At 30.2% G+C, this 13234-nt stretch overlaps 2 protein-coding genes across 5 annotated transcripts; both read left to right on the top strand.

Moving 5' to 3' along the window:
• The first annotated feature begins 2344 nt into the window (after positions 1–2344).
• LOC145744975 (uncharacterized) lies at positions 2345–3004 on the top strand. The gene has a single exon (XM_082562958.1). The coding sequence runs from the start codon at positions 2345–2347 to the stop codon at positions 3002–3004; it is 660 nt and encodes a 219-aa protein (XP_082419084.1).
• Positions 3005–3578: 574 nt separating this feature from the next.
• Positions 3579–12704, top strand: LOC145744648 (outer mitochondrial transmembrane helix translocase-like). Of its 4 annotated transcripts, none has more exons than XM_082562551.1 (14): positions 3579–3772; positions 3950–4049; positions 4296–4424; positions 5054–5145; positions 5476–5603; positions 6163–6340; positions 6683–6858; positions 7437–7561; positions 8161–8267; positions 8552–8662; positions 8869–9071; positions 9638–9721; positions 10222–10359; positions 10521–12704. In XM_082562551.1, the coding sequence occupies exons 1-8, from the start codon at positions 3593–3595 to the stop codon at positions 7558–7560; spliced, it is 1107 nt and encodes a 368-aa protein (XP_082418677.1). In that variant the 5' UTR covers positions 3579–3592; the 3' UTR covers position 7561; positions 8161–8267; positions 8552–8662; positions 8869–9071; positions 9638–9721; positions 10222–10359; positions 10521–12704. The 4 variants fall into 4 exon arrangements, with proteins under 4 accessions (XP_082418677.1, XP_082418678.1, XP_082418675.1 ...); XM_082562552.1 differs by having other exon boundaries at positions 8552–8679; XM_082562549.1 differs by lacking the exon at positions 8161–8267.
• Positions 12705–13234: the final 530 nt, after the last annotated feature.

Below are 13234 nucleotides of genomic sequence, written 5' to 3'. Positions count from 1 at the left end.
GTTGTTACGTCATTTATTTTACGTCGTTTAGTTGTTACGTCATTTAGGTATTACGTCATTTAGTTTGCGTCGTTTAGTTGTTACGTCAGATCGCTTTATTTATTTGTTGTAGTTTACAAAAATAGGTTAGAGTTATATTTCGCTTTAGTAAGGTATTGTTATCCGCTAGAGGGTGTGCTATTACTAGAATATTGTCGACAATTTACTTATCGCTATGTAGCCGTGTATATCGACCGCTAGTTGGCGCACTGTCATGTAACTAGCTTTGATTCAACACGCCTGCTAATTCATTTTTTATCTAATAGTTTGTTGGTTGTTAATATTTAATTAACCACTAATTATCAGTTACCCATAATTAATTAGTAGGCTACTGGTTTGTGTTTTGTATTTGCCTAATATTTTGTTGGTACGGTTTTAATCTTTTTTTGTTAAAAATTGTACTGATAATTAGTTTGTTAATCTGTATGGTTCATTTAATTAGTTTGTTTAATAGTTTACCCCTTTACAAATTAATTGTATATTCCCTTAACGTTATCACCTTTAGTAAAATAAAAACAAGTTTTGATGTACTTGCAAATGGTATAAATAAACAAACTGTTAATTTATTATATTTTTAATTAGATTAATTAAGAATACTAAAGTACAAATTTAATTCTTTTTCTGTTTTCGAGGTAATTCTGTCTACATTTTGTTCGATGACGTCACTACCCAAAGACGTCGCCTTTTGATGGTGTCACTCTCTGATAATGTCATTCTCTGACGTAACCTTCTGATGATGTCACTATCCGATGATGTCGATAACAATTAACTATTGTTTATCTAATATGGCAAACCAATATAGTTGCCCACCTGAACGGTATTTGTTTTGGTCACTGTTACCTGATGTCGCTATCCGGTGCTGCTGCTATCCATTGATGTCCCTATCCGTTGATGTTCCTATCCGTTAATGTTCTCATCTGTCATGTTCCTATCCGTTAATGTTCTCATCTGTCATTGTCGCTATCCGATGCTGCTGCTATCCGTTGATGTTGCTATCCGGTGATGTTGCTATCCGTTGATGTTGCTATCCGTTGATGTTGCTATGTGTTGATGTTGCTATCAGTTGATGTTGCTATCCGATGCTGCTGCTATCCGGTGATGTTCCTATCCGTTGATGTTGCTATCCAGTGATGTTCCTATCCGTTGATGTTGCTATCCGTTGATGTTGCTATCCGTTGATGTTGCTATCCGTTGATGTTGCTATCTGTTGATGTTGCTATCCGTTGATGTCGCTATCCGGTGCTGCTGCTATCCGTTGATGTTGCTATCCGTTAATGTTGCTATCCCATGCTGCTGCTATCCGTTAATGTTGCTATCCCATGCTGCTGCTATCCGTTGATGTCCCTATCCTTTATTGTGGCAAACCAAATATTGTTGCCTGCTTAAACGTTTGTTGTTTTTATTCAACAACAGACTAGGTATTCAACTTAAAACTACTATCTTAACTTTAACTTAAATGTTATTCCGCCATGCGTGGCGCGTTTTTTTCTATCTTGGTGTTTAAAATGTGCACAGCTATTTTCTTATGTAACTCTTTTTTTATTGTGTATTTTATTGTTATTGTTGTTTAATGTTAAATATTTTGTATTTTATTATTGTTTAATATAAAAATATGTGCAAATTTAATGGGACAAACGTTATTTTAAAAGGCCGAATTGGGACGTTCTTTCTTTAGGTAGGTTTATTTCCAGTTAATTAGCAATTAGTGAATTAAAAGTCATAAAATTGTTTTTAAAGAAATATGTAAGATAAATAAATTTAAATTGAAAACTATGTTTAAAGCTAGAGGCCGATTTACTGTATTAAAAATTTAGTTTAAAATTTGAATAAAATGAATTACGTCATTAAAAATAGTCCGCGTTGTCACAAAATAAGTATCCGCGATCCGCTAATGTCCTCCGCTTTTTACAAATATTTTTGAGGAACTTGTTACCAAAGGAAGAGTATTACAACTTATAAAAGGACATTAAACTTTTATATAACTATTTATTAAGAATGTTGGGTTAACCTTAATTTTTGGAGCTCTATTTGCGTCGTCCGCCCGGTTTATAAATGCGGATACCTTTCCCCAATCTCCTCTTTCGCTTCATAGTCGAACTTGCATTTTTTGTAACCTTTATATTTTTTGTAACCTGGAGAAGATTAGGGAAAAGTTATAAAAATTCCACCTTTTTGCATTTATAAATATGGAGGACGACGCTAAAAGAACTCCCAAATTTTATTTGAACCTTTTTCTTTTAATGGTTGTTTTTTACTGACTTTGCTTTCACTAAATTGTTTGTCGGTGTTTTAAAGATTCTAAGAAATGATTGTTAAAATGACAGAAGATCAAAACTTTAAACTTTTAGAGGAAAATTTGGACTTCACTGACAGAAAAACTCAAATTTTTGACGGATTGAACCGAGTAAAAAACAAATTATCTCAAAATAATTATGAAAAAGTTATAAAGAAACGAAAAAGTTCTGAAATAAAATACTTAAATCCAGATGTTATTAAAACACAAAACTATGAACCTGGTTTTAGAACCGATCCCGAAAAGTGGCAGAAGTACGATTTAACCGATACGGATATTATAAACGAACGTCAAAACACTAATGCTGCATTTTTATTTTTACACGATCTAAAAAAATGCCCAAAAGAAGCAATCGAAAATAAACACATCGATAATAATTCTGATATTTTTAATAAGTCACAAGTTTTTAAAATGCCTGAATATGTGGTTGGGAAGAAAAGAATCAAAAAAGCAACAAAAATGGAAGTCAATACTTCAGGTAATTCTGCTGATATTGAATTGGATCATTTACACGAAAATATGTCAGCGATCGAGTACCAAGCAGACATTGAAGCAAAATTCGACGAAAAAAATGTTCTTAGTTCAAAAAAGGTGGATTCAAAAATTTTTAAAAATGTTTCGAAAAAAAGGAAAAATGTGAGATCAAGACTCAATATAGAATGTGATGACTAAACAAGTTTCACAAAAAATGATAAGTCATTTTTTGTTTATAGTTCTCTAATTTACTGTTTACTTTAGCATTTGTTATCATGTTTTTGTAACTTCTACTGTTTTTTAAATTTACTTACTCTAAAATACACTCTATCTATTTGATAATCTACTTTAATTTAAACCCAGAATTACCACTACATATCTTACAAAAAGTTATCATTGTTTTATTAATGTGATAATTGATATATACTGTTCTTGTTACTTTAACCGTTCATTGGCAGTTTTAAAAATTTTAAAGGATTGTTAACTTGACATTTTTAGGTACTGTTAACAATTTGCTCTGCTACATGAGGTCCAGGGTTCGATCCCATTGCTCTTAAATGCTGAGAGTAAGACACTCTACTCCTGCTAAGCCAGCACTAAATTAGCAGCATAATTATCGACAATTATAACTTATATAATATCCCAAACTGGCAAAGGCAACTCGAGACTGGGTCGGAGTAACTGATGTTACTCTATGTTAAAGTAGCGCATTCAACCTTCCTACATCAAGAAACTTTTTAATAATTTTATTTTTTTTATAGCATAGGATATTTATAAGTGTTTAATATGAAGATTGAATTATTAAATGCAGCCACAGAAGAGCCAGCAAGCAGAGCTCAAGTATTTGGATTAGTTCTAAGGGTTGCTTGTACTGCAGGTGCTTGTTATTTTCTTTGGAAATATGTCGATAAACTTCTTACTATGATGGATCCGACTAAAAAAAATAAGAAAACTGCCGAACAAAAAGTAAGATTAAAGGTTTACTGGACTTTTCTTCTTAAATTGTCCTATTTCTGTATATTTGTAATCATTGAGTGAAGTCTAGGGTCCTAGGTTTGAAACCCAGACTTTTAAGTAAACGTTAGATTAAACTTTATACTCTAAGAATAAATTTAACAAAAAAATTATTAAAAATATTTTTAGGCTCAGCAGTTGTTAAAGCAGCTGGGAAAGAACAATATTAAAGACCTTCAGTTAACTGAATATGAACTCAACATTGCCTCCCAACTTATCATTCCTAAAGGTTGGTTTAATTTTTTAAGTGTTATAGACCACTAGTGTTTGAAGTTCAATTAAGTTAAAAAAGCTAAAAGTTTTAGATGCACTAACGATGTATGTTTCACCCTTAAATTTATGATTTAGAAAATCCCATACTTATCTTTAAGGTCCACTTTTTAACCCTCTTCATAAAGGTTTAAATTTTTTGTTTTAAATTATCCAAAATAACATTTTAAGACCTAAAAATTGACAAAACTCTGTGATTATGTAGAAATCCCGGTATCTTGGCAGCATATAGGAGGACTCGATAAAATTGTTGATCAGATTAAAGAGTCGGTTATTCTTCCTTTCCACAAGAGGGCAGTATTTAAACAGTGTAAACTTTTTTGTCCTCCAAAAGGTAAGTACTTAAGTTTTACTAAAAATTAAATTTTTAAATTAAATTTGTTCAAGCGTTTTTAAAAAGTTTTTTTTTTTGTGTATCTTTATCCTCGATGTGGGAAAGTCGAATGCGCAACTTAAACATAGAGTAACATCAGTTACTTCGACCCGGTCTCAAGTTGCCTTTAACAGTTTGGGATATTATACAGAATATAATTGCCCAGTAATTAAGCTGCTGATCAAGTGGCTTAGCAGGAGTTCTTATTGTTTATAGCTCCTTACTTAAGGGTGCTACAGCATGAGAGCAGTGGGGATTGAACCCACGACTTCATGGTGGTGTAGCAGGAGTTCTTACCACTACACCACGCTGCCGGCAAAAATTTATTTGTTGCTAAAGTTCTCTTAGGTGCATCACACTGATGATCATGATTTAAACAATGTTTCTATGTTTTGGGTTTGGTGACCATGCCATAACATACTAAAATCTTTATATAAACATTAATACTTTTGGCATGTTTTAAATCATTAAATTGATTTTGTCATTTTTTCCGTCGCATTGTTGTAATATTAATTGTATATCATATTTATTGTTTACTTTTATCAATGTGTAAAAAAAACAAAATAATAAAAAATGTTGAATGATTTCAGGTATATTGTTGTATGGCCCTCCTGGTTGTGGAAAGACTATGATCGCCAAGGCAACCGCAAAAGAAGCGGGGTGTGCTTTTATCAATATTGAGGTACGGTGTGTTGTCGATTTCAATTAAAACTATAAGAATTTAAAAATAAATTTTGTATTTCAATCTATATATACAATGTTAAGGTTTTTTTTAGCTTAATATTTAGCTATTATATAATCTCTTTCTTACTTTTAGTTGATGTTTAATTTTCTCCTTTTTAAGTTGTTTAAAAACAATAAAATATTAATTTGGTAATTTTAACCTATTTTGTCATATTTAAATATCTTTATTCTATGCTCTGTTTTAATTATTAAAGTATAAAATTTATTTTATAATTGTACATAAGTTTAAATTTTATAAGCTAACAATTATTTCACATTTTGTTTAAAGGTTCAGCAGTTAACGGACAAATGGTACGGGGAATCTCAAAAACTTGCCGCTGCTGTGTTCTCACTTGCTCACAAACTTCAGCCTGCGATTATATTCATCGACGAAATCGATGTTTTCTTACAGATGAGGTAAAAAGGGGATTATTGTGTAGTTAATAGTTCTCTAATTACTTGATTACCTTTACATTCATGCCAAATTTTTAATTAATTTTACACTAATAGTAATATATATTTACATACCCATACTTTTTATAACCTATACCCTAAATATACATACCTTTACTCTTTAAAATACAATATATTTCAGATGTTTTTGTTCTTGTGACTTTAAAGGTTCTCACATGCCATGATTTATTAACCTTAAAAGTTTTGAAGGACTGTAAATTCACTTAAAAGCATGTAGCTGAATAAAAATGAATAAATTTTTTTATTACCTTCTGGCCCACCTATATCAAAACAATTCACGTTTCAACTTTCATGCTTAATGTAATCAACAATTTAAATTAAATAAGGTTTCTGTACACTACTGAAAACTAGCAAAAAATATTCTAAACTTATAATTTTCAATTTTTTATGGTTGTTGTAAATTATTAATTTTTAAATTTAATTTTTGATAAGCAACAAAAAAATTTTTTACACAAAAATTTAAATTTTTATTCCAATTAAATTCATGTTTTCAATCTTAAAGATCGGATAGAGATCATGAAGCAACAGCTATGATGAAGGCAACTTTTATGAGTTTATGGGATGGGCTGGCATCTGATGATAATAGTCAGATTATGGTAATGGGGGCAACAAATCGACCAAAACAAATTGATCAAGCTATCCTTAGAAGAATGCCAATAAGGCTTAATGTTCCAATGCCAGTTTGTTAATTTTTATTATTTATTTTAAAACATTTGTTGTTTATTTTTTGGGGTGTTTTTTTTTAAGTTTTGTTTGTGGTAAGCCAATTTGGTTTAAATTTATTCTTTTTTTTGAAATGCCATGTTTTGTAAAAGGCTTACTTTTTTAAACTTACATTTTTTAATTTAACCAAACTAAAATTAATTAATATTATGATTAGAAAATAAATACATAATATTTAAATAAAATTCTAATTATCGGAGTAATTAATAAACAGACTAATTACAATTTTACAGTTTTTTGTATTTAAAAATTAATTAAAAAATTAAATATTAATTAAAAAATTTTAAATTCTTGTGTAGGATGCTGCCCAACGCACCAACATCTTAAGGATTGTCCTTGAAGTGGAGGAGCTTTCTTTGGATGTTGATCTTGGGAGGTTGTCGGAAGATTTAAATGGGTTTAGTGGGAGTGATATACGGGAGATGTGTCGTCATGCCTCTGTTGCTAGGGTCCAGGAATTCATCAAATCGAACAAGTTCGTAATTTTTTTAAAGTTTTTTGAACTAAAAATTATTTTGTGTTAAAATTTTTGATATTTTTAAAACTCTAAACAAATTTGTAAGAACACTCGTAAATTATGTTTATTGGTGTTAAAAGCTAATTATTATTTTTTGATCAGTTGTACTTAATTTTTATTTTTATTTCAAACTTCAATTAAATTAAAAAAAAAAAATTAAATTTTTTAACAATTATAAATTATTATGTTGGCTGTTCAAATAGTTTTTTTGTTGAAATCAACTAAATATTTTTTTATTTTTTTGTTGTAACTTTTTTACAAACAAATAAAATAGTTATTTAAAATTTTAGTATATAATTAAGTTTGTAATAACATTTGTAAGTTATGTTTAATCGGGTCTAAGTCAAGTTCTGGAATTTAAAGTTAGTTATTAAGTTTTTTTACCTACAGATTTTTTTGTAAAATTGAATCTATTTTTTTAAATATTTTTTGTGATTTTTTCACAATTAAAAAAAATGTGTCGGAATATTTAATAAAGTTTTCAGTTTTGGCGTTTAATAAATAATCGAATTCTATAAAATTTTCGTTTTTTTTAGTGATGATAATTCAATTCAACTTCGACCAATAAGCATGGAGGATTTAGTGAAAGCTTCCGAGGTGATGCAAAAAAGCAAAAGTTCAGAGTTGCCGTATCTTTTTCCAGGCTCTATGATGTCATAAGGTTCTTATTGTTTCATTTTAGAACAAAATTAACAAAATTTTTTTAATTATTTTTGTAATTTTTGTATTAAAATACCCTGAGTATTTAGGTATTTAGTTTTAAAATCTTTGTTAATTTTTATTTTCTATTTTTTATTAGGAAGTAAAGAGTTTTAAAACTTAAAACAATTTAAAATAAATTGTAAATTTAAATTTTAAGAATTTAAAAATTACAACTATTATGTATTTTATATTGAATTACAATTTTTAATTTGAAAATTTAGCATGTAAAAGTTTTTTTAATATTTAATTTAAATTTTGGCAAATCTTAAAAGTTTTGTTAATATTCATTGAACTAAATATAATGTGAGTTTTGATAAAGTTAGTATAATTATAGGACATAGCAGTTTGTATAAATAATTATGTTTAAAATTAGTATAAAAAATAAATATGTTTAAAAAGATATTAGTAATTAATAAGTGACTGTTCCGAAACAACTTCATTTGTACAATTAATGATTTTTGTAGTACGAAAAAAAACAAAGCAATTTGTTATTACATTACGGAATTACTAATTAATTACATTTGAACTAAATCATAAATTTGAATCATTATTTTTTAGAAACCAGGCGTGCAAAAGCATTTTTTTCACCTCATGCGTGCACGCTGCCTTACTTTCCAGACTGGGGAAGGAGGTGCTCAAGGGAAAATATTTTGCAGTCATTTTCAGTAAGCAGCAGAAATTGTCTTCTGCAATATTCAAACCTTTAGCAATTACAATCTCTGTTGCTTAATAAAAATGACCGCTTAACATTATTTTATGAGCTCCTTCTTCTTGCCCTTTCTCTTTTTAGTGCTTCCCTTCCTCCCTGTCTTCTCTTCCCTACCTTCTTTTAGTATTACCCTTTATGACTTGAACTTATACAAACTACTTTAAATTTAATTCATTTATGATTTTACAATTCCAAGTTATTCATTTTACCTGGATTAAACTAAATTAATTATATTCAAAGGTGAAACCAGGAAGTAAAGAAAGCAAAGTTTAAACTTTAATCTGGCTCGGAATAAATTTCTTCTCAACTTCATGGAAATATTCTTCAATATGATCTCACTAAAACCTTGAAGTAAACTAATTTGTAATGTTGAGTATATTGTAATACAATTTAAATTGATTTAATGATAACATAGTATTTGTAATATTTTAATTAAATTGTAAATATTTTTTTATCTCTGTTGATTATGTTTTTAAATTTTGTTTTTATACATTTTTATAATTAAAGTTTAAAAATAATTTTAATCAGTATTTAAACCTATTATTTTAATATTTTAGTTGACCACTGTGGTTGAGGTGGCGCTGTTGAGTAATTGAATCACCAAAGATAAATAAGTGAAGTCCTGTAGTGTGGTATACCGGTTATGACATCAGATCACATGCCATGAGGTTTCAGGTTCGAGCCGCACCAATGCCACACTATATTCACCCTTGAGTTCAGTATTATGGATAGCTTGTCACAATAAAAAAATAAATTAGTGGTAAGAAAAATTTAAGTAATTGAATTTTTAAAATATGATGTTTACTAACTTGTATTTACTTTGTTATTAAGTTGGGTGTGAGGATAAAAACCTTAAACTTTTTAAAACTTTAATTAAATTAGTTTTTAAAAAAGTTTTTTTTAAATGCAAAGATGATATTTGCTTTAAAATTTTTAAAAGTTTAATCTAAATATATTAATAGGTAAAAAATACCTAAAAATTATATTTTTAATTTCTGTATATAAAGTTTATTCAGTATATTTTCAGATCACTTGTACTTTAAGGTTCTTAGAAAAACTCTTGTACATTGCGGTCATACCTTATTTTTCATAAATTTACCTGACCTGCCTAATTCTCTCTAATTTAACGGTTTACAAGAACTTTTTTTTTTGGTACTTTACGATCCAAACTAATTTTCTATCGCATTTAACGGCCCTTGCTATTTTCTCCTGTACTTTACGGTTCTAGCTAATTCTCTCTCGTACTTTACAGTTGTAGGTACAAGTGATCCTGTTTTTCTATTTATTAATTGACAAACTAATTTTGGAATTTTTCTTTATGTTTAGGTTGAGTAATATATGTGGCATGGCACCAACATTATGACATCATAGTGGATCATGTGATCTTATAAGAATATGAAATGTTAATTGGTGAGATATTACTTTATTTATTTTAATATTTTCTTAAAAAAGGAAATTATTTTTGTACCCTAATGTTTTTTTGTTTATTTTTTGCTTATGTGGGAAGGTTGACATCACGACCTCAACATTGAGTAACATCTGTTACTCCAACCCAGTCTTAAGTAAATTTTGCCTTTTTAAGATATTTTTAGGTATAATTGCCCCGTATTTAAACTGCTGAATAAGTGCTGACTCAGCAGAAGTTAATAGCGCTTTACTCAACGGTTCTACAGCAAAAAAGCAGTGGGGATTGAACCCACGACCTCATGTGATGTAGCAAGTGTTCTGACCACTACACCACGCTGTTGGTTGAAATTCATTAAAATTTATTTTACTTTACCATAAGACTGTGCCATAAACTACAATAGAAATTAAACTGTGTTCAGTGTGCTAACAATGTATGTACCATAGTATATTTTACAAGTGGCTGTAAATACATTTATAACCTATCCCGTAAATTAATATTTTAGGTGAATTGTGTTGGTTTATGGTCAGTCTTTATTATTAGCTCAGGAAGTTGTTAATTGCAACACTGGAGAATCGTAAATTAATTGTTCAACTTAACCCAACTTCTAATAAATCAACTTTAATGCAACTTCATGTTATATGTAAGTATTATCTTTATGCTTGTGGTTTCTGAACAATAACTCATGAAGAGAAATATTGGGACTAATTCATTCAAATGTTATTGGAATTACCTTTTCACATAGTTTTGTAACAATTTTGCCTGATATTCTTTTGTATAAAAAACCGTATTTATATTTTATAGTATTTTATTGCCCAAGATTACAAACAACCGTCCACAACTTGGCGTAAACAAGAAAATGGCGGATTCGTTACACTCTTCCCCTCCCGATAGTAAGAAAAACATATAATGAAAAGAAAAAGAACGAATACGCAAATATATTAACAGAGTTTATGTCAACGTGCTCTGCTTACTACCATCGGTTTGTTTCGCCACTTTGATTTTTTAATCCGATAGGTAGATTCATTAAGCTTCTGCGTAATAACAAAAGTTGAGCGAGAGTCTTTTTGTATATTTTGCACCTTATTTTTATTACGAAGCACAACGGTCTCTCAGGGGAATAGAGGCTGCAATACTTCATGTTGGTTTCTATTCCTTTCCTTACAACCAACACACTGTTTATTATATTTAATAACATCAGATTTTATTGAAATCCAATAAAAACGCTTTCGCAATAACCTCAGCATTGACATGACGCCTCTATGTCCTTGATGCGCTTCTTTTAAAATGTTTATTGTAGTGATGTTGGCACAACTATTTGTAAATGAAATTGAGACCCGGAAGACGACTTCCATTTTCGAAAAAGTATATTATTTTTAACCACCAACGATGACAGCTTTTCAACATATTTTGAAAAAGATTTATTATGCGTTTTTTTAGAGCAATGTTTCCGTTTTACTTCCTATACTTCTTCGTCCTCTAATTGGGCCCAAGCAATTTTCTCTTTTATAGAATCTTCGTCATTTAATACTGATGTTGAACGCATATTAAAAATTTCGTCATCCTGAACACCATCTTTTCTAACGGTCATTGCTTTTGACTTTATTGTTGCATTTCTTTCTGAAAAAGAATAAGTCGGATCAGAAATTGAACTAAACGCGGGAGGTAACTTGATATTGCTCGTCTTTAAACTTTCGTTACTTGATCTAGTGCGCAATATTTTGTTGGTGGTTAAATCCACTCTATACAATTGTTCGTAGAGCCGCCTTGTTTCCAATGCGTTATCTATTGTAGATGGCAATGTGTGTGATAAATGGCGGAATGCAACTCACTGTCGTTTTTAATTGCATTTAAAAAGCAATTTAGTTTAAGTTTTTCTAATTCTTCTTTTCTTGAATTTTTATAAATCGTAGAATGTTGAATCGTAGTTAATATGTCACTCGCAAGTGCGTCTAAGGGTTCGTTAACTCTTCGTTTTCTTCTATGTAGCTCATTAAGTCGTTTCAACTTCGGGACAGAAAAATGTTTTCTTAGTTTTTCTGTTAGAACTGTCACCGAAGTTCCATCACTTCCGGCTAAGTTCGTAACGATGCTTGCAGCCTTGCCATATAGACTAAGTGCAAGCCTGTAGCCACTTTCTCTGGCATCTCATCCGTTGGCGTTGCTATGAGGTTAAACTTTATCAGATATTCCTCAACGTCGGTGTCACTGGTGTATTTTTCTAGCGCTTGGTTGCTGATAGGCTCTGGTGATTGGCACACCGTTCTCAAGCCCAATTCTTTTTTCAAGGAGGCTAGTTCCCTTTTAATCGCTTGTCGCTCGTAGTTCTTGTTCGACTACGTTCTTGATTTCGATCGACAACGATGCTTTAAAATAATGGTCCATTTTTTGGATGTTTATATATATTCAACAAGTGTTAGTCTAACGGTCGTTTCTATAAAAGTTTCTATAAATTCGCTGTGGCTTCAAAGGATTTGATCTCGGCAGGACCTCCAATTGTAACGTTTATTTGCCTGATAGTCTTTTGTATGAAAGCCGTTTTTAATCTTATAGTATTTTATGGCGTAAAGGTTCACAAACAATCGTTCACAAGCTTGTACCACGAACCCTACATATATTACATTGCAAGACGTTTACCTAATAAATCACGTAATACAACCCACGTGACTAGGAACAGATAACACTTAGCGTAAACAACAAAATGGCGGATTCCTTACGGTTTTTACCAAATATATTGTTTTTCACTTTTATTATTTTTATTTAATTCAGGAATGTCATATATTGCATTTTTGTTTGCTCTTGAGAAAAACTTAATTTGTTTTTTTGTTTCTGCAGTAACAAGGTGGCACTTTAACTTTTCTTACCATGTTTATTTTGTGTGTTTTGTTAGATTTGTGTTTCTGGAAATAGCATTCTGCTTGAAAGCGGGGTTCGTGTGATTGTTTCTACACAGCATTTATATTGATGAAAATTATTGCTAGCGTAAAACGCTCCTTAACTATTTAGAAAAATAAAATTTTATTTGTTAAGATGGCTGGCACTAAACTTTTTTACTAATGTCTACCAGTAAAAAGGGTTAAGTACTTTGCGTAAAATAATGAATCCTTTAATACTATTTTATATCGGCGATGCAAGTTTTTAAATTTGTGTTAAAAATTTGTAAAATTCTTTAAACACTAACAAATGCACAAAAGTGTTTTGTGTTGCAAAATAATAAGCCCATAGAAATCCCAATATGTACGCAAGATGGAGCGTTGCCATGCAGACGTGCGCTAAACGGTTGCAACGACCGATTTGACTTACACGCCAGAGTTTCAACAGAAGTTGTGCCTTTTTATTTTTGTACCGATATAAAAAAGTCTGCTCTAAATGTTTAATATATTAGTATGTTATAACCATTTATGTACTCAGTCTGTCAGTATGTTTTTTTAAATAAATGGGCGCAAAGGAAGAATGCCAATCACTTCCAGACTTCAGCCCGCCGACACCTCGGCCCGCAGATTTAATAATATTTAGTC

Source organism: Corella eumyota, chromosome 3 (genome assembly GCF_963082875.1).
Source record: "Corella eumyota chromosome 3, kaCorEumy4.1, whole genome shotgun sequence".
In the NCBI taxonomy this organism is placed as follows: Eukaryota; Metazoa; Chordata; class Ascidiacea; order Phlebobranchia; family Corellidae; genus Corella; species Corella eumyota.
This window is presented reverse-complemented; position numbering and strand designations above follow the sequence as displayed.

Bases quoted from the DNA above. Each gene is read 5' to 3' on its own strand.
- LOC145744648 (XM_082562549.1), top strand. From the start codon at position 3,593: ATGAAGATTGAATTATTAAATGCAGCCACAGAAGAGCCAGCAAGCAGA. The intron at 3,773-3,949 runs GTAAGATTAAAG...AAATATTTTTAG, and splicing joins AGAAAACTGCCGAACAAAAA to GCTCAGCAGTTGTTAAAGCA. The intron at 6,341-6,682 runs GTTTGTTAATTT...ATTCTTGTGTAG, and splicing joins GGCTTAATGTTCCAATGCCA to GATGCTGCCCAACGCACCAA.
- LOC145744975 (XM_082562958.1), top strand. From the start codon at position 2,345: ATGATTGTTAAAATGACAGAAGATCAAAACTTTAAACTTTTAGAGGAA.